Raw genomic sequence first — 23,314 nt, 5'->3', positions numbered from 1 at the left:
TTGAAAATCCCTACATAAACTCTGTACATTAAAATCAATAAAATAATGAAAAATATATATGGCAGCAATCTCTTTTTATGACGTACTCTTTATAAGATAGACATCCTGATCTGCTAAATTCCAATTTCTATCTTCTTTTCTACAAAGCCAAACAAACTTTTATCACTGAGCTTTCCTGGCCTACAAAGCGATCACAGGATTAGGCTGTTCCTGTACACAATCAGGGGACATTAAATAGCACCCCTAGAACATGCTTCCCTGAATGCTAACACAGTCACTGCACCACAGAATGACTGAGGTAAATGCAGTGAATCTTACCTAAAGGTATCTATCATTGAGGATACCTATCAAACAAAATCAATTTTTTAAAAATTTTGAGTAAAGGTAAAGATATTTAATATTGCCATTTTTAGAATAAAATAATAAACAAAATAACAATAAAAGAGCTTGGACATTACTGATTTGATGGCATTGGCACTTTACGTTCTGTTCCTTTGTGCTAGGCCTTTTTGATACTCTAAAGCTAGCACACTAAAACAAACAAAGGAATAAATGTTGCACACTAAATCAGCACTAACTTTAAGATTATTTACAAATTAGTATATATCACACTTTACATGGTATATTGTATATGCCATAGTAATGGAGTAGGTTTACATTTATTTTTAAAATTTATAATTATCATGTATATAAGTATTATATAGTAATTTCCTTTTTAAACACCAATCAGCTTTGAATCCTTAATCTCTTGGTTTTAAATGGAAGCTATCAGTGGTAATAGAATTTCTAAAATTTCTGTCTACAGAACTTGGATTGAAAACTCGAATGAACTATTCAGAACCAACATTTTCGTACAGTCTTCCTATTGGGCAAATAAATCCTGCTTCCTCTGGCTGTTAAGTCAGACCTCCCCTCACCAGAGCACGGAGATGATTTCGCTTCTCTTCCCTCCAATGAAAAACACTCTAGAGTTTTTGTGAAAATGACATTGATTCTGATTGGAGGAAATACTTAAAAGAACGTATTCTTCTGTGGGTCACACGTCCATAACATTGTACAGCCCTTGCTGGGCCAGGTACAACTACTGTAGCTCCCGCAGGATGGAGCAATTTTTTTTACTACTGCAACTGCTCGATAAACGTCTGTTGGAAAAACCAGCGAATAAACGCGCAACAATAAAATGCGGACAGACTCATAAAAGATACAACGCACCAGACCAAACGAATTCTCCCCTGTACGGAGCACACCGTACTGGGGCCCTACATTTTACCCGTACCTTTACTCTCGGGCAGTGACTCAGCGGCTGGTGTCTCAACCCGGAGATCCTTCCCGCCGCCTCCAGACTGCCCTCGGCTTTTCCCTCTCAAATTTCTTCCCAGCCCAGTCCGGGGATCTAAGCCTCGGGGGAAACCCAGAGACCACCCACCACCTGGGAGTACGCGTCTGCCCCCCGCGCCTTCGGAAACCTTCCTTCCCTCGCCCAAGTTTCCAGCCCTGGGAACTGCAGCCTGGGGCCGGCGGGCTCCCGCGCATGCTCTTTGGTTTGACCAGGGTCCTGTGAAAGCCACCAGAGTGAAAAATCCACTTCTCCAGATTTTGGAGGTGACCTGAGAGAATCGGTACAAAAACACTAGCTCCGCAGGAGGAATGAAGGAACTTAGCGGTTACTGAGAGCGGACCAATAGGAGGCTGCTCACAAAACCCGGAAAACTCTTCCGGATCCACTATGCTGGCGTCCGTGCGACCCCAGACATGCGCAGTAACCTTCGCGGAGGCGGCAGAGGCTGTGGCCGCGGCGGCGGTAGCGGTGGCGGCTTCTCCTGAGATCGAAGGTTCGGCCACTTTAGGCCGGCGATCAGACACCTCGTGGGCCATGTCGGCCCAGGGTGACTGCGAGTTCCTGGTGCAGCGAGCCCGGGAGCTGGTGCAGCAGGACCTGTGGGCAGCCAAGGCATGGCTGATCACGGCCCGCAGTCTCTACCCGACCGACTTTAACATCCAGGTGAGGTCAGGCCCTACGTACGGTGCTGGCGTGGAGGTGTGAGCCTCGCGGCGCCGGCTGCCCCGGGTTGGCTGCCTCCTGCCCAACCCGCCCTGCCCCGTCCTTTCCCGCTTCTCTCTACCTGCCCCCGCCCCGTTCTCCCAAGTCTTTCCCAAGCCTTCTCCCCGCGGGGCCCGCACCTCGGAGACCCAGAGAAGCTCGGTGGAGGTTGGGGCTGGTAGGAGGCGTGGCGGGTGTTGTGCTGCGGCCCCAACTGCACATCAGCATCACTAAGAAAGGCCATTCTATCGTTCATTCATCCCGATGGCAGCCATTTGTTCAGCTCCTGCTACTTTTAAGACATTTCACTAATCCTGGGAACCAAAGGGTTGTAAGTGAACCTGAGGTCACCAGGTGATACCTTTACTATCTCGGGCACGCCATCCCTCAGCGGGGTGGGGGCGTGCTTTGTGGAGGCCAACTAGCGTTGCCGGCGAGCTTCCAGCGGCCTCCGTGGAGGTGGTGACCCGAGGGGTCTGATTTGTGTTGCAGTATGAGATGTACACCATCGAGCGGAACGCGGAGCGAACTGCCACGGCAGGGAGACTGCTGTACGACATGTGAGTGGGGACTCTGGACTCCAACCCTTACTGCACTGGATCTCTGCTGAGGTTTTGTTTCTGTGTGTGAGGTGGGCATTGGGGGAAGAGCTTCAAGTTCATCTACATCCCTGCGGCCTAAAGCTTACTTAGACTTGAGTCTAGTTCTTCTGTCACTTGCTGACAAGCCTTCTGCAGAGGTCTTCTTATGTTAAAACTTTGCTATCCAAAAATTTGTTTTATTTTTGAAATAATACATGCTCTATGTAAAAGTTAAAACAATACTGATATATCCAGATATAAAATGAAAGTCCTCCCTAAACTCAGAGTTAAATTTTGTGTGTATACACATGCACATACACATGTGCGCGCGCGCACATGTGTGTATACACGTCATCAGAATAGCAACGTGCTCTACACATGCACACACATGTGTATACACACGTGCGTGCACACATGTTATTAGAATAATACACATGATTAGAATAATAATTCTAATTATTCCTAATTAATTCCTAATTATTCTGCAGTTTGCTTTTTTCACCCCCTGTAATGGATTCATTTTCATGTTAGTGGGTAGAGATACACCCATTCTTCTCCATGTCTGCATAGTATTTCATAACCACTCTCCTATTGGTAGTTTCCAATTATTTGAAATTATAGTGTCAAAAGGCAGTTTTGTACCCCTGTTTTGGTGTTTGCTGTAGAATACATTCTACATGGATTTTCATAGAGGTATGCACATTTTAAATTTTGATACACTGTCAAATTACTCTCCCCCAAAATAACTATTCCAATTTACTTTTCACACACCTTTGCCAACAATGGATGTTATCAGACTTTTTATCAGATTTAAATTTTTGCCAGTGTAATGGAAGAAAATGGTATTTTGTTATCTTTAAAAAATATGTTTCTATAGTATTACTAATGAAATTGAGTATATTTTCAAATGTTCATTTTGGCTATTTGTATTTTTTCTGTGGTTTGCCTTTGCCCACTTTTTCTTTAGATACTTTATTTCCTTGTTGATATTTATAAGTACTTTATACATTGTGATAACTTACCTTTTTATCTTTTCCCTTATAAAAATCTCTAAAAACTTTTGTGGATACTTCATTTTTTTAAATTAGTTTTTATTTTTATACATTTATTTTGATTTGTTTTGGTACATCTGTGTATTCACTTGGGATTAAAAATGTGTTTTTATCTAAATGCTAATGTTCTTACTTTCTTTGTTGGATACTATGAGAATCTGACATTTTAATTTAATGCATTCATTTTAAAACTAGGTTTGTGAATTTCCCAGATCAGCCGGTGGTGTGGAGAGAAATCAGCATTATTACATCAGCATTAAGGAACGATTCACAGGATAAACAAACACAATTTTTAAGAAGTAAGAATGGAGTAATAACTTAAAGGTGTATAAATTTCCATTTCTGGAATACCAAGTTAAATCTAGTTATTTCATGAAAACGTCACATCTGTCATATTGGTACCCATATGTATATTTTAGTCTTGGCAACTAGAGTCTGTACAAATGATGTCACTTGGTCTCAGAAGCCTATGCTTAGAATCCTGTAAGTTTCCTTAACAGATGTGGATGTACCAGTTGGCCCAAGGAACTGAATAGATGTTTTTAACAGATTTTACAGTAATCAGAAAGCATCTATAGATTAGGCAGATCTCCACAAAGCAAGAGAGAAACTTTTAATAATGTATGACCTTTCTTTAAGCCTATACTCTGTGTTGGTTGCTATGTGCAATCACAGATTTCAAATTCTGGATTAAAAAGAAAATAGGCAGTTTATGTCATTTCAACATAAACAAGTAATATTCTTGAGCTTGGCCAGCAACAAGCACTGTTGTGACCTTTCACGTATTTCATTCTTGTCTTCTGGATCCCCAAAGGTCTTTTCTGGTCATTCAGCAAACATCTTGTGTCCAATACCCTGTGACCCCAAGGCCTTCCGGGCTGTAGGTGAAACCCAACCATAGGGATTCTTTATATAGTATGTATTGTTCTGTATATAGAAATACCTTACTTCCACTTTGGCTTCAGTGTTCTTTCTGAAGGGAACTTTATAAAATGTCATGTGTCATGTACAGGTTTATTTGAAACTCTTCCCGGCCGGGTCCAGTGTGAAATGTTGCTGAAGGTTACGGAGCAATGCTTCAACACACTGGAAAGGTCAGAAATGCTGCTCCTGCTTTTGAGACGCTTCCCTGAAACAGTGGTGCAGCACGGGGTGAGTCTGATCCTTTCCTTTTTCCTAAGAGAGAATAAAATTCAACGAACTCATCATTATGGTCAGGAGCTATAGTGGGTATTGTTGAAAAGCAGAAATTCTAAGAAACACTGGCTAAGATTGAACTTAAATCAAGGGATTTTTGTCCGTAAAGCTAAAAGGATGTCACCATTATCAAACTATGCATTTCCAGTAGAAGGTGTCTTATCAGGAAATAGTGGCCGAGTTTTGACAGTGCTATTTTTTTTGCCATCTACAGTACAGTCAGGTTTTCTTAAAATACTCTTATTCCATTGTATTCAACAATGTGTTTGAATTCTAATGAGAGCCATAGTTTATCTTCTTAACAGACATGTTTTCCATGTGCTTTTGCCCTGTGGACACTTTTTTCTCTATTCGTGACTTTTCCTTAGGTCTGTAATAGTTGAGTGCTACTGGCAGGCACTGGGAGGTGTTAGGAATCTCCTTCCCTTCCCTGCAGATCCCCTGAGGTAGATTAGATAGCAGCCACTGTGCAGAGGAGGAAACTGAATTTGAAATACGTTAGTAACTTCCCATAGGCAGTAAGTGGAAGAGTCAGGATTCAAATCCTTAGTGCTCACTGCCACTGCCTTGCCTTGGGTGGTCACTGGCACTCTGTCATTCCTTGACTTGCAGCTATGTCACTCCAGTTTCTGCCTCCACTGTCACATGGCCTTCTTCCCTGCGTGTCTGTGTCCCTGTGCCTTCTTATAAGGTTGTTGGATTTGGGTCCCACTCTAATCCAGTATCACCTCATCTTAGCTAATTGCATCTACAAAGAGCTTACTTTTTCATAAGGTAAAATCTGTATGAGGTCACATTCTGAGGTCCTGGGTGGACATGGTCTTTTGGGGAGTTACTGTTGAACCCAATACACTCCCTGGTCATTACCCTGACCTTAAACTTTCTGTGTTACATAGTCTTTCAAGCTGTCCCACCCCAACCTTGTGTATCCGAAGTGGTCCCAAGGAAGATAATGTAGGCATCTTGGTGGATTTTGGTAAGCTGACTTTCAGCTGTGCTGAGTGGGGTGTCAGTCACGGAAAGGTGGCCGTAAAACCCCCAGCAGTTCTGCCCGGCCTGCCACAGGCTGTGTGATTGACCACCCTCGACAGTCCTTGAGGGTGGTAAGTTTCATCCACACCATACATCTTGATAAAGTTAGTGTCCACATTTCTTTAAAAATCTCTACTTGTCTATTATTTTAACTCTAGTTCTAGCACATACTTTAAGTCTCTTACACATTTTGTCAGTGTTTTAATTTACCAGTTCAGAGGAAAATAACCCAAAGTGATGTGTGGTCAGGTGAATTTGGGGTTCCCTTCTAAGAAACTCTGTTGCTGATGTTCTTTTGTTTTCTAGTCTTTAAAATGAGAATATTTCTTTTAGGGGGAAGCTTGAATAGCGAACTATGTAGTAAATTAAAAATACACTTTTTTTTCATATAATTCTGGCATCTTAAACTGTAACGCATTTAAACAGTTAACTGTGTTTTGAAACAGGTTGGCCTTGGGGAGGCTCTGCTAGAGGCAGAAACTATTGAAGAACAAGAATCTCCTGTTAACTGCTTTAGGAAATTATTTGGTAAGGAAAATTGTATTTTGTATTAATTCCTTCTGGTGAGTAGAATACGCTGGGGTACGTATCATTTCGGAAGTCAAGCCATTTGTAGAAAGCAAAGCAACCTCTCATGTTATGGAATTTACATCTTTATTTATTTTCTCAGTCCAGAAAGCATTTTCAACAGCTTCTAAGTTTTTATTATGTAATGTTTGATCTCTCCAAAAGTGTGTGTTTGACTGTGTAGTTAAGTATTACAAAGCTCAATAGTAGACAAATATCTGAATCACCGTCCAGTGTAAGAACTAGACCCACAGTTTTTGACCTTTCTCATCTCATGGCATGCATAATCTAATTACTAAAATTCTGTGGCACACCCAAAATATATTTTCTGCCTACCTGATTTTACAAAACAGGTACAATTTTGATTCATTCACACTGAACAGCTGTTGTTGTCTTAGCTGTTGTCATTTTTCTGTTTGACTGTCTGAGGGAAAAGCGGTCAGGGCCCCTGGCTGCACAGGCAGGTGCCGCACGTTTTAAACATTCTTGTGGCACGTGGGTGGAAAATCGCCTGACTAGACCTTTACCCACAGTGTACATCTGCCTGTGTCTCCTCTCTGACTTCATCCACTTGTGTGCCTCTGCACTGCAATTTCAAATAAACGTGCCTTAAGGGGTTTTTTTCTCCTATACATTTTAGGTACTGCAGTAAGTGAACTCGGAAATAAATTTTGTTTTCACCAGAACTCTAGGATAGACAGACAACTTAATCGGGTTTTTTCTGATTTTTCTCTTCAACAGTTTGTGATGTCCTTCCTTTAATAATCAATAACCATGATGTTCGATTGCCTGCCAATTTATTATACAAGTACTTAAACAAAGCAGCTGAATTTTATATCAATTATGTCACCAGGTCCACTCAAGTAGAGAATCAGCATCAAGGTAAGTGAGAATGTCTTACAGTTTGTTCAGACAGACTTTAGTAAAATTGCAAAGTCAGAAATCCCCCCTCATTCTGATTATTCTCCTCTGGATACACACCAGTTTGATAGTGCTTCTTAAAGATAGGTTCTAGAAAACAATACATACTACAGTTCAGAGATGAGACTTTTCTGGAACCAATTTTACCCCTTAATCGAAACAGTCCATTTGCTGAACTGTGGCGTTAGTACACTGAGCTTTAGGCATGTATCCCAGTTCAAAAGTCATTCCGTACTATAGGAATGGCCAGTTGTGGGCCCTTAAAGCACATAACGGGTTGAGATTCTGTGCACCAGCTTTCTGAATGTGGAGTGAGGCTTCCTTTTTCTCCAGCAAGTGCCGCATACATAGTGAAGTAGTAATGTTAATCGCAGGCTATTTTTTTTTTTCTTTTCTCACATCTCAGGTACCCAAGAAACATCTGATTTATTGTCACCCAGCAAACGTAGCTCTCAGAAGTACATCATAGAAGGACTCACTGAAAAATCGTCCCAGATTGTGGACCCTTGGGAGAGGTTGTTTAAGATTTTGAATGTTGTTGGAATGAGATGTGAATGGCAGATGGATAAAGGAAGACGGTAAAGCATTGTCAATTTCTAGAACTGCCTAACAAATCTTTGATAGTATAATCTCCAGGTCCTAGGAAACAAAAACACTTTTTTCTTTTCCAAAGCATTTCTTTTGGCACATTCTGTAACATGCAATATTTATGCAAAGGAAGGTAGTTTTGCACTTTATTGAAAGATTTCCAACGGAAATGTGAAGTCTTTTTTTAAAAATTATTTAATTATTTTTCAAGTACAGTATTCTGTCTATTACTCCCATCCCATCCTACCCCCTGTGCTCCCCCTCCCTCCCATTTCCACCCTTCTCAGAAGAAATGTGAAGTCTTAAGATGATACTGAGTTTAAAGCACTCTTTGTTCTTCAGAGGAAAGAGAAACCACTTGGCAGGTTTATATCATAAAGTCTTGGTCTGGTTGCTGCTGTAATTCAGAAGGAGAATTCCCATCCATGTGCAGACAGTACAGAATAGCTAGCTGCACATGCCTAAAGCTACATTTGGTAAATGCATCGGTTCCACTGGGGCATTTCTCTAGACCTTTCGCTGGCAGGCCCAGAGTAAGGAAATAAGCTTTATCGTTCATCTTTCAGAAGCTATGGTGACATCTTGCATAGAATGAAGGATCTCTGCAGATACATGAACAACTTCGATAATGAAGCTCATGCTAAATACAAAAACCAGGTGGTTTATTCCACTATGTTGGTCTTCTTTAAGAACGCATTCCAGTATGTCAACAGCATACAGCCATCTCTCTTCCAAGGTTGGTTTGGGAATTGTAGAGTTTCCAAAAATACTGGCCTCAGCAGGGATGGTAAGGAAGATGGAAACGCTTACCTTAACATTGTTCTTAGATCCAGGTAATTGTGGAGTGATGCCAGTGCTTTTCTTAGTTAGTGTTGGTTTTTATGTAAGTACGTGTTTATTAAAAGTCTCTGTATCAAAGGAGGTAGTGGTACAATGAAACTAAATACAGGTATTGAATGCAGCAGATGAAGCAAAGTATTGAAATAGATTTCACAAAGACTTTGCAAGAGACAAAGATTTTATTGAATAATATATATGCATGTATATCTATTATTTAATGTATACCTTTATAATAACATATTATTTTCTAGAAAATTCTAGAAGGTGTGAAAAATAGAAAAATAAAAGTGTAAAATCTCCCATAATTCTTCCAATATAACACAGCTCTCACTTTTGTCTATTGCCTTATAGTCTTTTCATATATTACATTTGTTTGGAATTTGTAACCATAATATACATGTAACTTTGTAGCCCTTTTTTGGGTAATTTTGTGATTCTTGATATTTATAAAAAATCTGTTGACACATAAGAACAAATACAAAAAAGGGACTTACATTTGTAATGTATATCTCTATAGCCTTTTTTTCTCTACATACCTACTTGTTTTTGTAATTGGGGGTCACACTAAACATTTTTAATGACCTATATTCACATAAAAGTTGAGTAAACTTCCACGTGGTACTAAGTGTTCTTTTCCTTGCTTCATGTTGAAGTGTCGATGTTTCCCCCACCATAGGTCCTAATGCCCCGAGCCAAGTTCCACTGGTTCTTCTGGAAGATGTATCCAATGTGTACGGTGATATAGAAATCGACCGTAATAAACACATACATAAGAAGAGGAAGCTGGCTGAGGGAAGAGAGAAAACCATGGTAATCCTTTCCAATATGATTATTAACAGATTATATGTTTATGGTTAGTAAGAAATGAATCTTTGTAAAAGGTGTCTTTGGAGCTAAATTGATCAAGCTTAGGTCTTTTCATTACAAAATGTAATTACTTATATAAATCAGTGGTTCTTAGCTAGAGGTGATTTTGCCCTCTAGGGACATTTGGCAGCATCTGAGGACAATTTTGATGGCCATAACTGAGTGGGGAAGGGTTGCTATTAGTGTGCAGTGAGTGGAGGGCAGGGATAACTGCCAGACATTCTGGAATGCACAGGAAAGCACCCCCAGCAAAGAATTATCCAGCTCAAAAGGCCAGCTGTGCTGTGTGTGGGGGCGGGGCTCTGCCCACAGATCCCTACCCCCTCTCACCCTGCCCTGGAGGAGAATGATCTCATTCTCAAGACATGATCTGCTTGGGGAGGAAAGGTAGCAGATCTCTCAGAGGAGAAGGACCAAGAGCCTTTTCTTCAATGGGCTTTTATCTTTGCACAGGAATACAGGTAAAGCTCATCAATTATTGTCAGGCAGTAAAGATCAAACAATAGATAACATACAAAGAACTGTAAGGGCTTATTCTCAGTCAGGGTCTGTTAGCTAAAGGGCTATGAAACTTTGGGAGATAAACTCATTTCCTGCTGGGACCCTTATCAGAAAATTGAGAGCATTCTTAGCAAAGCAGGTTTCACAGGATTTTATGCAAACTTTCTTAGTCCTCATTGCTCCAGGGAACCGCCCTTTCCAGCACAGGGCTGCACCACCCTCTATCATTGTGAAACCTTAAGGCTTAAGTCAGGGAGGGGAAGTAAGGCAGCCAAGAGATTAGGAGACTTCTTGCAGACAGAATGAGGGCTCAGGCTATGTCAAAGCCAAGGGGCGAGGGTCCATTACCCCCTTTTGCTGTAGCCCCCCCCCCAAGTTCTTCTCTGAGGGCCCCTTCGTGACCATGCCTGTCTTAGGTCATCCCTGCATTAAGGAATCTTACCCGTCATTGGCTAATGGGTCATGCACTGGGAGCCAGGCAGGGTGAGGTACAGGGTGCAGAGGCTGCACCCCTGCCAGGGAGATAAGCTTTGTCTCCTTAGTGGCTTCTGGTCCCAAGGTCTCTCACTCAGCCTTAGCCATGGGGGGGTTACAACTTCTGAAACCAAGGAGGGCGGTTCCCAACAGTGCTGAGGTTGAGAAACCCTGTATAAGTTATTCATACCTCTTTGGACTGAAACAAAACCAAACAGACTACACTGGACATCTAGATCAGAGTGCTGTGGTGAGTATTGGCTTCAGAATGGCAAGTGCCTAGGCATTCAGGGTAGGAAATAGTTATAATCTACTGGGAGAGGCTGTGGCAAGGTTTTATGAAGGAGGTCAGATCAGCCTCGAAGGATGTGTTTGATTTTGTCATTTGGAATTGAGAAGTAGCTTTTGTTGAGAGGGGACAGTTTGCACAAAGATGCAAGAGGCTAGAGAATGTGAAGAACCATCAGTCCTCTCACTGGCCAGGGGACAGGCCTATGCAGGACCCTGGTGTTCAGAGGGACCCCTTAGCATCTGTAACATCCTTAGTGGAAGCTTAATGTGTGACATGGACATGGAGATATAAAGGGCCGATAGTAAATATTTTAGGCTCTACAGGCCACAGGGTCTCTCGCAACTACTCAGCTCTGCTGTTACTGTGCCAAAATAGCCATAGACGATAGTACAGAAATGACATGGCCATGTTCCAATAAAACTTTATTTGCAAAAACTAGGTCTGGCGTGCAGGTCATAGTTTGCTAACTGCTGCTCTAGTTGAAATGCCCAAGGGGAGCCTGCAGTCCCACTCACTTTTCCCCGCCTTCTTCCCGAACCTCTCTTCTTCAGTTCTCAGTAACCTTGTACTAGACCTGCCAGGGTGAGCGGTGTGCTCTAAGATCACTTTAATCTGACGTCTCCAAAGGCTGTGTAATATAGAAAGGGTCGGAGCAGGGAAGATGTAGCCCTTTTGAATGCTCGTAAAGTTATTAACCCTCTTAACACACTAGTTTGTTTCCTCCCACACAAAAACACACACATGCACAACTTTGCAAATGATTTCAGAGGTTGACAGTTGCTTTGAAACGCAGCCATGAACCCCAGGTTGAGAACTCTGTGCCCACAGGCTTTCCTGGATGCCCTGTGGTGTTTTAATGGATCACTAAGGCTGCTGAGAGTGACCCCACATTTCCAGGTTCTCCTGTTGGTGTCTGAGGGAGTGAGGTGTATTCAAGTACCTCACAGTATAACATCCTCCCATGTAGATAAAGGTTGTATATTACTAGTTTGAACTAAAGGCAATGGAATGTCTCCATTTAATTAAGTAATGGAGCTCAGCTTTCAGACATGTCTCATTTCATTTGTGGTGTTTTAGTAACGTAGCATCTAAAGATGGGAGATTACTTACAACAACCCAAATGTCTGGCCTCCCCTTCGTAATCGAAACATCTGATAACATTAGCCCCTGATCGTGGCTCACAGGACACGCCAGGCCACGGGAGCTGGGAGTGGGGGGGGGTGGGCAACCTCTTCTGCTCCTACCTGACCTCACTCATGTGCACTCCCTGCAGTCAGGACCCTTGCTTCTGAGCATCTCCCCAGAGCTTTGGAGTGCACTTCAGCCTCAGTTTCTCCAAATCGTACTGACAGGAACTCCACAGTGTACCCATCACATCCGGGGTCCTTTCCGTAAACCCTGATCACATTGTGAGGCAGAGCGATTTCCCGTGAGCACACTGTTCACAGTGGTATATCGTTACAGGCAGGGGACAGGGCCCTGCTGAAACAGGATGCTGGGCACTTGGGTTTGATCGTGGGAGGGACCTGGGTATGTGTCGCTGAGGGAGGGTGCCCAGCATCAAGGAACAGCAGGAGGATACTGAGTGCTTGGAATAACACCCAAACTCTTCACTTTGGCCTCAGAGCACTTGCAGAGAGAGTGAGCCCTTGCACCTCCGTAAAAGTATGGGAGGAAGGTGGGTGGTAGAAGGGAAGTGCCTGCTTTTTCTGAGATTACCTTGAGGGGTGGAGCTTTTAGCTAGAATATTTGTACCTTTCAAATGGGCTTAGTAAGGTAAAAATCAGCAGGAAAAATTTAACTTGGGTCGTTGAATACATAAAAATGACCTAGGTAGAGTAAAAGATTCAAGACATTCTCAGCAAAATAAAAATAAGTGAGCTGTTTTACCTTTACTGACTTTTTTTTCAGCTGAGCATTCCCTTTGGCATTTACAGTAGCTGCCTTTCTCTGAGGCCCCCTCTTTTCTTTGGCTTTCTGTTAGGATGCAGAGCAGGGAAGTAGGGCTCTGTTGGTAAGTGCAGACGGGAGTGATTCCTGGCTGGCCTCCCTGCAGTGGGGAGCAGAGCTAAAGACGGGCGGCCACTGGGGAACTTACGTGCAGAGAGCAAACGGTAACAGCCGTTTTCACTGAGTTACTTTTAGGGGACGCAGGCTTTAGTTTTATTCCACTATGTGACAAGCTGTTATTTGGAAGCAAACTAATGTGACACATTGAAAAGACAGTACACTATAAAACAGGCACTACTTACTCTGTATCTGAGGGTAAAAATCTAATTCTGGTTTTTATAACATTGATGTGTTTTTAAATTACTGGAACTTTTACATAAACTTTATGCTGAAGCCAACAGAAACTTAGAATTTACCATCAGAAAAACATAAACTTAATTTTAGAAGTACAACTTGAATGCGTGAGAGTGAAAAGATGAAAAATTTATATTAATTTTTCAAGCTAAATTGTTACATTTCAAAAATTCAGTGTACTCACATCAGTGTCCATGGATACAAAATCCGTGTAATAACCAGAATTGGCGCAATAGCCATAATAATGCTTCACTATGTAACTCCACTTGTAGTTTTCAGTTAATCATGTTCTTCACCCTCGGAGCAGAGCTCAGACGATGAGGACTGTTCGGCGAAAGGAAGGAACCGTCACATTGTCATCAACAAAGCGGAGCTGGCGAACGCGATGGAGGTGATGGAGAGCTTCAAGTTGGCCAGGGAAAGCTGGGAGCTGCTCTGCTCCCTGGAATTCCTCGACAAGGGTAAGAACGTGTCCGTCCCGTCGGTGCTGGTTAGTTCTTCCTATGAAATCATTCTGCTAAAAATACTACTCTGTTTGAAATGTCCGGTCACGTGTGGCTAATTAAATTGATGACGATAGTTCCACGTATTTTAGGATTCTTTTGAGCAAGACAGCCAATCAATTATTAATATTAAAATAACCATTTACTTCTTAGCTTCTACTCTGAGGGTATATTAAAAGTCAGGTTGGGGTGAAGTTTGAGGGAGAGTTTTTGGTCTTTTGAAATTTGTATTGCTGGCCTGTTTTTTTCTTGCTGTGTGTGTTTTGTGCTTCTGGTCGTCCTGCCCTCTTGCTTTGTGTCTCCTTACACCACGTTACTGAGAACGCAAAAGGTCCTGCTGCTTTTATCCAGACATTAACTCCACTGCCCAGAAACCTCCAAATCCAGATGCTGCAGACAGTCTCTTCTCTTTCATGTAGAGACATACTAAATATGCTTTATCTGAATAATGCTGAAATATTAAGTATTTTTACGTTTCTTAGAAATGACCAGCACTTTGCTAACTGAAGTACTTTCACTGTCCGTGGGAGCCGAGGCCCATCACTTCCTTTTGGCCAGTGGACACCCGCCCTTTACCGGGCCCTCGGCCGTGCTTTCTGAGTAAACAGAGCATCATTCTCTGTCTCCTTATCACATCTAGAACTGTGAATATGGATGTGACTTTCCCTTTATCTACAAGTATTCTTTTGAAAAATGAGTAAACCCCTTAGTGCCACGTGCTATTTTAACTGGGAAAAAATAAAACAAGGCCTTTTGGGATGAGGGAAGCAAAGTAATTTAAAAGATAAATGGGGGCCCTGACTGGTATGGCTCATTCACACACTGAAAGGTTGCTGGTTCGATTCCTGTCAGGGTATGTGCCTGGGTTGCAGGCCTGGTCCCCAGTAGGGGCCATGGGAGAGGGGGCACCCATTTGATGTTTCTCTCCCCTTCTTTCTTCCTCCCTTCCCCTTGCTCTAAAAATACATAAAGTCTTTCAAAAAATAAAGGTAAATGAGGTAAATGTGAAAAGCATTTTGAACAGTTCTTGGCACATGGTATGTGCTTGGTAAAGGTTGGCGCCCAGTTGAAAGCATGCTGTGTATTGCTGGTAAGTACCATATTTTAACTTCACTATCTAATTGGAGTTCTAGACCATTGCTTTAGAAATTAAACTCTGAGGTTACTGTCCACTTTTTGGTAATTTGTCTCGCTGACAGTTGTTCTCTCTTGCTGAGTTTGTTGGTTTTGTTTTCTGCTTCTTTGTTACATATTTTTGGTAAATTTGCTTTGAATTCTCACTCAGAATTTACAAGAATTTGTTTGGCATGGAAGACGGATACTTGGCTTTGGTTAAGAATCTTCCTCACTGATATGATCATCTATCAGGTAGAGTAATGCGTATGCCAAGTACCTGTGTCTGTACTGGATGCTTGTTGTTGCGAACCATCGGCGTGCAGGATGCAAGGTCCCTCTGTGGGTTGCTGGTCTGTGCTCCGAGGACAGCTGTCTGTCTTCAGTGGCAGAGGAATTAGGGTCCGTGTGCATCGCATAATAACTCCAAAATGGCAAGGCTGCATCTTCTGTGTTCCTTCTGGTATTTCCAGTCCATTCCTTTGTAAAAATAAGATTTTTACTTTTCAATAAAAGATGGATACCTCTCACCCCTCCTGCCGCCTACTCTGATGGAGTCTTTCTGCCTTGCTCTGCTGTTCCCGAGCTCCTTAGGCCTAGAATGGAGAGAGCAGCTAGTCCCCAGCTGGGATGGCGAGCTTCCAGCCGCTGTTGCTGAAATGGGCAGGTTGCTGCTTCCATCCTTCGTAAGAGAAGTGGTATTAGTAGTAAAGTATTCATGGAGGAATGGTATATTCAAAATGTACTTTATCAAAGGGCTTGTGTTATTTTATTCAGTCTTAAGAATTAAGACCAGCCCTGGCTGATGTGTCTCAGTGGATTGAGCATTGACTTGCATACCAAAGGGCCGCTGGGCTCAATTCCCCATCAGGGCGCGGGTCTGCGTTGCAGGTCCCCAGTTGGGGGTGTGGGAGAGGCAGCCGATTGGTTTCTCTCACACATGGATGTTTGTCTCCCTCTCTTGGTCCTTTCCCCTCTCCCTAAAAGTAAAAACATGTATATATTTTCTTAATGTCTATTAAGAAAAACAAGCAGCAGCAGCAGCGCTGGGCTTATAGAAGTCCGTCCTGCTTTGCAGACTGAATCCTACATCACTACCCCTACATAAGCTAAAAATTAAAATTTAAAAAAAAAAAGAAGACCAGAAAGACTGTTGCTAAGTCTCGTTTTTCCTGCTCAGATGATCAAGCAGAGTTGCCTTGTTTGTGGTTATTTGCTAGTTGCCTAGTTGAATTAGGAGGCTTTTTTAATGGCAGTATTTTTTTCCTTCTTTCTGTGATATCTTTCTAAGGGTCAGTATAAAAAGGCGATAGCCAGCCTACATCATTTAGCAGCTCTCCAGGGATCACTTCCTCAGCCGCAGATCTCGGGACAGGGAACCTTGGAGCATCAGAGGGCCCTCATTCAGCTGGCGACCTGCCACTTTGCCCTGGGGGAGTACAGGGTGAGTACCACACACCTGGCTCAGGCCCGCCCCCCCTGCACTCAGCCGCCCCAGGGGCTTTCTCTCTTTCCTAGAGTGGCTTTTCTGTTCTGTGCATGTTTTCTTGAAATTTGGTCTTTCTGGTCTTCCTTGGTCTTTCTAGAATTACTACCCAATCTGCTGGAAAATTATGGGGATTTTGTTTTGCTCAATTTTCTCTTTACAATAACTTCCCCGCAATTGGGCTTTGGTGCTTTATCATTATCCCATTTTGTTGGGGGATTTATTTTATTTTTACTTTCTTGCCTGGCATCCCTTTAGAGTGGAATCAGTGCTGTTGTACTGGGAGTGACATTAGTTTATCCGAACCTCAGATTCTCCCCCACGGCGACAGCACCCCATGGGGGTGCGGCAAGGGCAGGTGTTCCTTCCGTGATCACGGGCCCCTCCCACCAGAGTGGGGCCAGCGTTCTTACCCTGGGTCTTTCTCACAGTACCTGTCGCAGTGGCTTACTCAGCTTCTGTGTGAAATAAATGTTTGAATTAGTTCAGATGGTAGGCGCGTTCGTCACACTGCACGTGTGTGCTGCATGGATTGAAGGCCACAGCCTCACACACAGACTTCAGTTCTATCTGTGCACATGTTAAATTGATTACTTAGTGGTTAAAAACCCTAAATTAAGGTTTTAATCTTGAACTTTGAAATATGATTTATAATTTGCCAGGAGTTTTAGAAAGAAACAGTTAGAGAGTGTGTAGCGTCTGTGCGTTTAAAATTGAAAATGCATTTCCACCACTACGTAGGTAATTATCAGGTACCTAACCCTAAGTTTCAGGCGGTTCCTTCTGCAAACCTGAGAGAATGTGTGCTCACCCACATGTACACGTGTATCACGGAGAAGTAGATGGCTGTGCAGGGCGCTGCCGTCCTTCACTGTAGCAGGAAATACAGAATAAACTGGTCCATTTAACTAAGCTAGGAACCCTCATTCTCTTGGAGAGCATCAGTCACACCTCTGAGCTGACCACTGTTGGGCCTGCTTGGTCTCTGACTTGTCTGATTCCCTAGTCTCTAACTGCATGTCTTCAGCTCAAACTCAACATGTCCAGATACGAGCTTCCTTATCTCTCTGGCCCTTCGAGGTGAAACATCCCAGTCATGGTTGACTCTCAACTCTAACCCTTTAGATTTTTTCAGGGTGATACTAACATCGCTGGTGTAGTGCCTTTAAGTTCCATTGCCACCACCCTGATCCATGGCCTTCAATGGAGTTTTTTGCATGTAACCTTTTCCCCATCTCTATAAATGATGGTCACTGCTTTCTAAAATATTGCTGTCAGCATTCCACTTACTTGAAAGATTGACGTTCTAGGTGCGCAGAGTTGAACCACTTGCTGGGAAGGGGCGTGCAAGCAGTGTGCAGGGAATATGGGATCCCTGCATTTGAGGACGTACCATTTGAGTTCGAGAGAAGAGTACAAGACAGTGAAAAATGCAATATATTAAGTGGCATACCTCAGATGTGTGCAAAGGTGGGATTCGGAGAAGAGTGTGTTCACCAGGGTTCAGATAGTCAGGGGAAGGTGTATAGAAAAGGTTGGCAGCCTGGAACTCCAGAGTACAAGTTCTGGCCCCTCCACATCCAAGCCCTGTGACCTGGGCAAGTTACCTGGACTGTCTAACTCAAGTTCAAGTACTTAACAACCAAGCTGCCAGTCCCAAAGGTAGAGCTTCACAACCCTGTGGCAATGGAAGAGGGGAGGGAGGAGATACCCCCTCAGCCCTCAGGGCAGTTAGATGAGACCCGGGGCAACTAGAGCCTCCAGGGCAGTTGCTGCCGGTTCTGGACAGCCTTGTACATATTTCTTTCTGTTACGTGCCAAGACTTGGAAATGCTTGGGAAACATGGGTTTAAGACTTAACATCCTCATTGTAAAACGGAGATAATAAGAAGGTTGTGCCTGACACACAGAAAATGTTACCTAAGTGGGATCCCGTTGTTACTATTAGTAGGTAGCCAGAAGTGAGCAGTGTTATGCCTTCCTCTCTGTGGCTTGCAACCAGCGTGTTCTGTCCCCCAGCGCTGCATCTGTCTGTCTGTCCCGCATCTGTCCATCTGTCCCAAACCATTCCCTCCTCCCCCTCACGGAAGTCACTGCAACAGATCCACAACTTTTTCCCCTAGCTTTCTCCCCTGCTTTGAAAACCTTTTTTCCTCTTTTCCACATTCTAAATTCTTCCCCCACTTTAAAGCTAAGGTCAGAATAACCTTCCTGCTATTATGTTTTAAATTCTGTTCTATGCTACGCTATTTAGTTCTCTACTGTATGTCCTATTCTGCTAATTCTTCTAACCAGCGAGTTAGTAAACGTTTTTAAGACAGAGACATACTTATTTTGGGTGCCATTATGTTGTTTAACACCTTGGTAGTTTAATTAATACTTGATTACTTTGAAAGTTTTGTTCTTTTGTTTTTTAACAGCAGAAAATGAGTTATGCTCCCTCAAGGTCTGGTGCATGGGTTTAATCTTGCTGTTACTTTCTCTGCATGCACTGTTGAGCAAACAATGCTGATCACTTGGAAAATCTTGAGATCACCTAGAAAACCAGGCCTCTGTGTGCACATGTCGCCCAGTGTGCAGATTTTTTAGTGTGATGATTTGATTTTACTTTCAGAAAACTTCAGATTCTTTCCTTTGGCCTTATCTTCTTTAGATGACATGTGAGAAAGTCCTCGATCTGATGTGCTACATGGTGCTCCCCATTCAGGAGGGAGGCAAACCTCAAGAAGAACCTTCAAAAATAAAGTCCAAATTTAGAAAAGGTACAGTGACAAGTTTTATTTTTATTTTGTAAAAATAGCTTTGGGGCCCAAGGCTGGGAAATTTTCTTATAATTCCTTTTAAGATAATACTGTGATCTGCAGGGCTTGACAAAATGTGTGAAAAATTAACCCCTTGCCAAACTCTTTCTTGGCTGTGAATTCATAAGCAGCAATCTGTCTTTCTTCCAAAGTTCTCTTCATTTATTGAGTTTGTTACCTCTTCAGTCCTGAACTCTTGTTCCTTCCTTCACCCATTCTAGGGAATCAGGTAGATGGTTAGTTGAGTGTCTCGTACATTTTCTCCTTGGGCTATTCTGCGCTTTACTTCACGTTGCACGTTGCTTGAAAAGTACGTACATTTAGTGGTGATACAGTGGAAAGGAAGGAAGGTTCATGGTCACTGATCTAAATTTCCACCGTAAATGTCAGGAAAAGTTGCGCACATTAAACCCAGAGAAAGGAGAAGACAGGAAATAATAACGATACAATCAGAAATCAATGACGTAGAAAAAATTTATAAAGCCAACAGTTGGTTTTCTGCAAAATTAATAAAATTGATAAACCCCCTAACACGACGGGTCAGGAAGAACGTGAACACTGATCACCAGGGTCGGGAACAAAAGAGGGAGTGCAAGTTGCTGCAGGGCCTCCGGAGACCAGGAGGCGGTGAGAGAGTGAGTGATGAGTACCCATGTGCCAGTGACTCGGCAACTTACCAAAATGGCCAAAAAGTAAACAGAAAATCTGATCGCTCCTGAATCTGTCAGAGGAATTCAGTGTGTTATCAGAAACCTCCCCAGAGAGAAAACTCCAGTTCCAGATGGCTTCACTGGTGAATTCTGTCAGCATTTAGGAAGAAATAATACCAATCCTACCTGCACTTTTTGAGAAAATGGAAGAAGAGGGAATACTTTGCAATTCAGTTTTAAGGCCATCATAACTCTGCCAGCAAAAGCAAACAAAAACATCACAAGAGAAGAACATGAAAGGCCAGCACCCATTCTGAACATAGATGCCAAAATCCTTAACCAAATACCAGTAAGTCAAATATAGCAAATAATGTAATACAAATGACCAAGTATATGGGGAATGATAAAGTTGTTTCACATTCAAAAATCAATAACTGTAATTCACCACATTAGCAGATTAAAAGTCATATGATTGCCTTAACAGGCAGAATTCAATTATGTTTGTATTTATTATTCCTGATTTTTAAAATCTTAGCAAACTAGACACAAAAGGAAACTTCCGTGGCCTCAGACTGAACACTGAATGCTCTCTGAGATCAGCAAAAGCAGAGGGGTGTCTGTTCTCACCCCTCACTCGAACAGACTCACCAACACAACAGGCAAGAAAAGGAGAAAAAGGCATCAAGGTTGAAAAATACTGCCTTTATTTATAGCTACATGGAAAAGTCTAAGAAATCTCCAAATAAAATAACATAAAAAATCTGGACTACTTAGGAATAAATTTCATGAAAGATGTGTAAAATGGTGTTTATAGACCAGCAGGCGCAATGCAGTCTCATCACATCCCGAGTCTGTGTTCAGAGTCAGTGCAACCCCAGTGGGAATCTCAGCAGACTTTTTTTTTTAAATAGAAATTGTCAGGGCCCTGGCTGGCGTAGCTCAGTGGATTGAGCGCGGGCCTGCAAACCAGACAATCGCAGTTCGATTCCCAGTCAGGGCACATGCCTGGGTTGCAGGCCGGTTCCTTGCAGGCTAACTACCAGGGGATGCACAAAAAGACAACCATACATTGATGTTTCTCTTCCTCTCTCCTTCCCCTCTAAAGATAAATAAATAAATAACATCTTTAAAAAAGAAAGAAAGCAATTGGCAGGGCTGATTCTAAAATTTATAGAGAAATACAATCTTGAACAGACAAAACAGTTTTAAGAAAGATGAACAAAGTTGGGTGACTTACCCTACCCGAGAGCAGGACTTACAGTAATGCCGGTTCTTAAGACAAAATGGGCACAAGAATGGCGAATCCAGAAATAGCCCCACACAACTATGGCCAAATGCTTTTCAGTGGAGGCGCCACGGTGATTCGGGGAGGAAAGGAAAGCCTATTCTGCAAGTGGTGCTGGGACAAGTGGGCTTTCATGTGAAAAGAAAGAGGGGCCTCAACCCCTCCCTTGCACGATTCACAAAAAATCAATTTGAGATGGAGCCTAGACTAAGCGGAAGAGCTAAAATGATAACATTTTTGGAAGAAAATACCTTTGCCACTGATAATAGGTAGATTCCTTAGGAACCCACACCCTTTCTAGAAGAAAGCATGACAGCTTCGGTCGTCGTGGAAGCTTCCTGCGGAACACGGCGGTTCATTATGCTGTTCTGTTGATGTTGTATGTGTTTGAAAGTTTCTGTAACAAAAGGGTTGTTGTTTTTTAAAGATACAGCAAATACCCCTTTAAAAATTGAGTATCTCTGTGGAACAGGGACACACCAGGTGGGTAAGACTTGGTCTAGCAGACATCAAGGCCAATTTTAAAGCCATGGGAACTAAGATGGTGTAGTTGGGCGCAGAGACGGACCGACAACACAACACCGAGGAGGAGGTGACATCACAGCTCAGGGTGGGAAGAGAGTATATCCACAAGTGGGACTGGGACATTATTATGCAAATGTCAAGTGACAATAAAAGTGAGATCTCTCTTTCAACACAAAGGTAATTGACATTTTAAGATTTAAATATGGAAACTAAAACTTTTAACCTGGAAGAAAACCTTTGTGCCTTCTAGGTGAGGGATTTAGGCTACAGAGAGTGCATACCGTAAAGGAAAAGATTTTGATTGGGGTTTAAAAACCATCGCCTAATGTTTTTTCCACAGTGTACAAGAAAATATGTGTAAGGATGTTGATTTCAGCATTGTAATAGTGAAAAGCTGGAAATCTCAGTGCCCATCAGCGAAGAAGAGATAGATCATTCGAGGCATCATGTAAAAACAATACCATGTACCATTGAAAATTAAGGTGGGGGAAATGGTTGAATGGAGTCAAAGGTACAAACTTCTAGTTATAAAATAAGTCAGTCCTGGGAGTGTCGTGTACAGCACAGTGGCTTTGTGTCATGATACTGTATGGCATATGTGAAAGTTGCTAAGTTCTTAAAGTTCTCATCACAAGAAGAAAAAAGTTTTATAACTTTATATGTGACTAATGTTAAGTAGACTTACTGTGCTAATCATTTTGTAATATATACAAATATCAAATCATTATATTGTCCTCTTGTAACTAATATAACTTTATATGTCAGTTAGATATCAAGAGAAAAAAAACAGTGACTTAGAGCTACAGGTATTACCATTGAAAATGCAATTTGCAGAAAGACATGTGTGATACGCCACTTTTAATATGGTAGACAGAAAACATGCAAAACACTCCTCAGTGTTGTCTCCGAGTGCAGGTTTCTGCGTTAAAAGTGTGCAGTGTGCATTGCAGGATGAGCACTGTATTGAGATGAATGGTTATCTCTAAGGAGGGAGGGAGGAAGAGAATGGTATTGGAAAAGATACACAAGGACTTCAACTGAATTGGTGATACTTTATATTAAAACGTTTAAAAAGTAAAGCAAAATGTTAACATTTTATAAAGCTGAGTGGTGAGCACACTGGTGTTTGTAATATGCTCTCTAATTTTTTATATATTTGAAATACTTATTAGTAAAAAATATTTAAGCACGTTTAGGAAAGAAGATTGGTAAGTGAGATCCAGAGACCATTCAAAAATGAATCAAAAAAAAATTTCCACTAAACATAATTGTTTAACTACTTATGAAACCATGTGACTGTCGTCTGTCCTTTTCTTTGAGGAAAGCATCTTAAACATGGCGGTTTTCAAAGCTGTTTTCTGTGGTGGTAACAAGCGCACTGCATTTTGTTAGGTTCGGACCTGAAGCTTCTGCCCTGTACCAGCAAGGCTATCATGCCGTACTGCCTGCATTTAATGTTAGCTTGTTTTAAGGTAAGCTTAAAGTTGATTAGTGGCAGAGAAATTTAATTTGGGATATTGTTGTAATGACCCGGGATGAGTTGCCTTGAGAACCAGTGTTAGTTTAGCCTCTGGAAGTGCAGGTTGGGTAGTGAGGAAAGCACACGGGTAGGAGTGAACGCATGTTCATTGACTACTCACTGAACGAGGCAAAGACGCGTAGGAAGTGATTCCCATCCTTGAGAAGTTTACAGA

At 42.2% G+C, this 23,314-nt stretch overlaps 1 protein-coding gene across 3 annotated transcripts in view; it reads left to right on the top strand.

Annotated features, from left to right (window-relative positions):
* The first annotated feature begins 1,749 nt into the window (after positions 1 to 1,749).
* INTS10 (integrator complex subunit 10) overlaps positions 1,750 to 23,314 on the top strand; it is a 29,068-nt gene continuing 7,503 nt past the window's right edge. Inside the window, exons 1-14 of one of the 3 annotated variants that reach the window (XM_037055500.1) lie at positions 1,750 to 2,002; positions 2,534 to 2,601; positions 3,870 to 3,973; positions 4,687 to 4,826; positions 6,350 to 6,431; positions 7,212 to 7,352; positions 7,798 to 7,969; positions 8,546 to 8,715; positions 9,496 to 9,629; positions 13,565 to 13,718; positions 15,046 to 15,128; positions 16,165 to 16,317; positions 19,013 to 19,121; positions 23,013 to 23,092. In XM_037055500.1, coding sequence (XP_036911395.1) covers positions 1,874 to 2,002; positions 2,534 to 2,601; positions 3,870 to 3,973; positions 4,687 to 4,826; positions 6,350 to 6,431; positions 7,212 to 7,352; positions 7,798 to 7,969; positions 8,546 to 8,715; positions 9,496 to 9,629; positions 13,565 to 13,718; positions 15,046 to 15,128; positions 16,165 to 16,317; positions 19,013 to 19,121; positions 23,013 to 23,092 — 1,719 coding nt within the window. In that variant the 5' untranslated portion in view covers positions 1,750 to 1,873. Of the gene's footprint in view, positions 2,003 to 2,533; positions 2,673 to 3,869; positions 3,974 to 4,686; positions 4,827 to 6,349; positions 6,432 to 7,211; positions 7,353 to 7,797; positions 7,970 to 8,545; positions 8,716 to 9,495; positions 9,630 to 13,564; positions 13,719 to 15,045; positions 15,129 to 16,164; positions 16,318 to 19,012; positions 19,122 to 23,012; positions 23,093 to 23,314 lie in introns of those variants that run through there. The other 2 variants (XM_037055501.1, XM_037055502.1) reach the window with 2 other exon arrangements.

The sequence above is a fragment of the Sturnira hondurensis genome, unplaced genomic scaffold (genome assembly GCF_014824575.4).
Source record: "Sturnira hondurensis isolate 20B ecotype Veracruz unplaced genomic scaffold, ASM1482457v3 Scaffold0008640, whole genome shotgun sequence".
NCBI classification, from domain to species: domain Eukaryota; kingdom Metazoa; phylum Chordata; class Mammalia; order Chiroptera; family Phyllostomidae; genus Sturnira; species Sturnira hondurensis.
The sequence above is the reverse complement of the archived record's forward strand: the minus strand, read 5'-3'. Positions and strand labels throughout refer to the sequence as shown.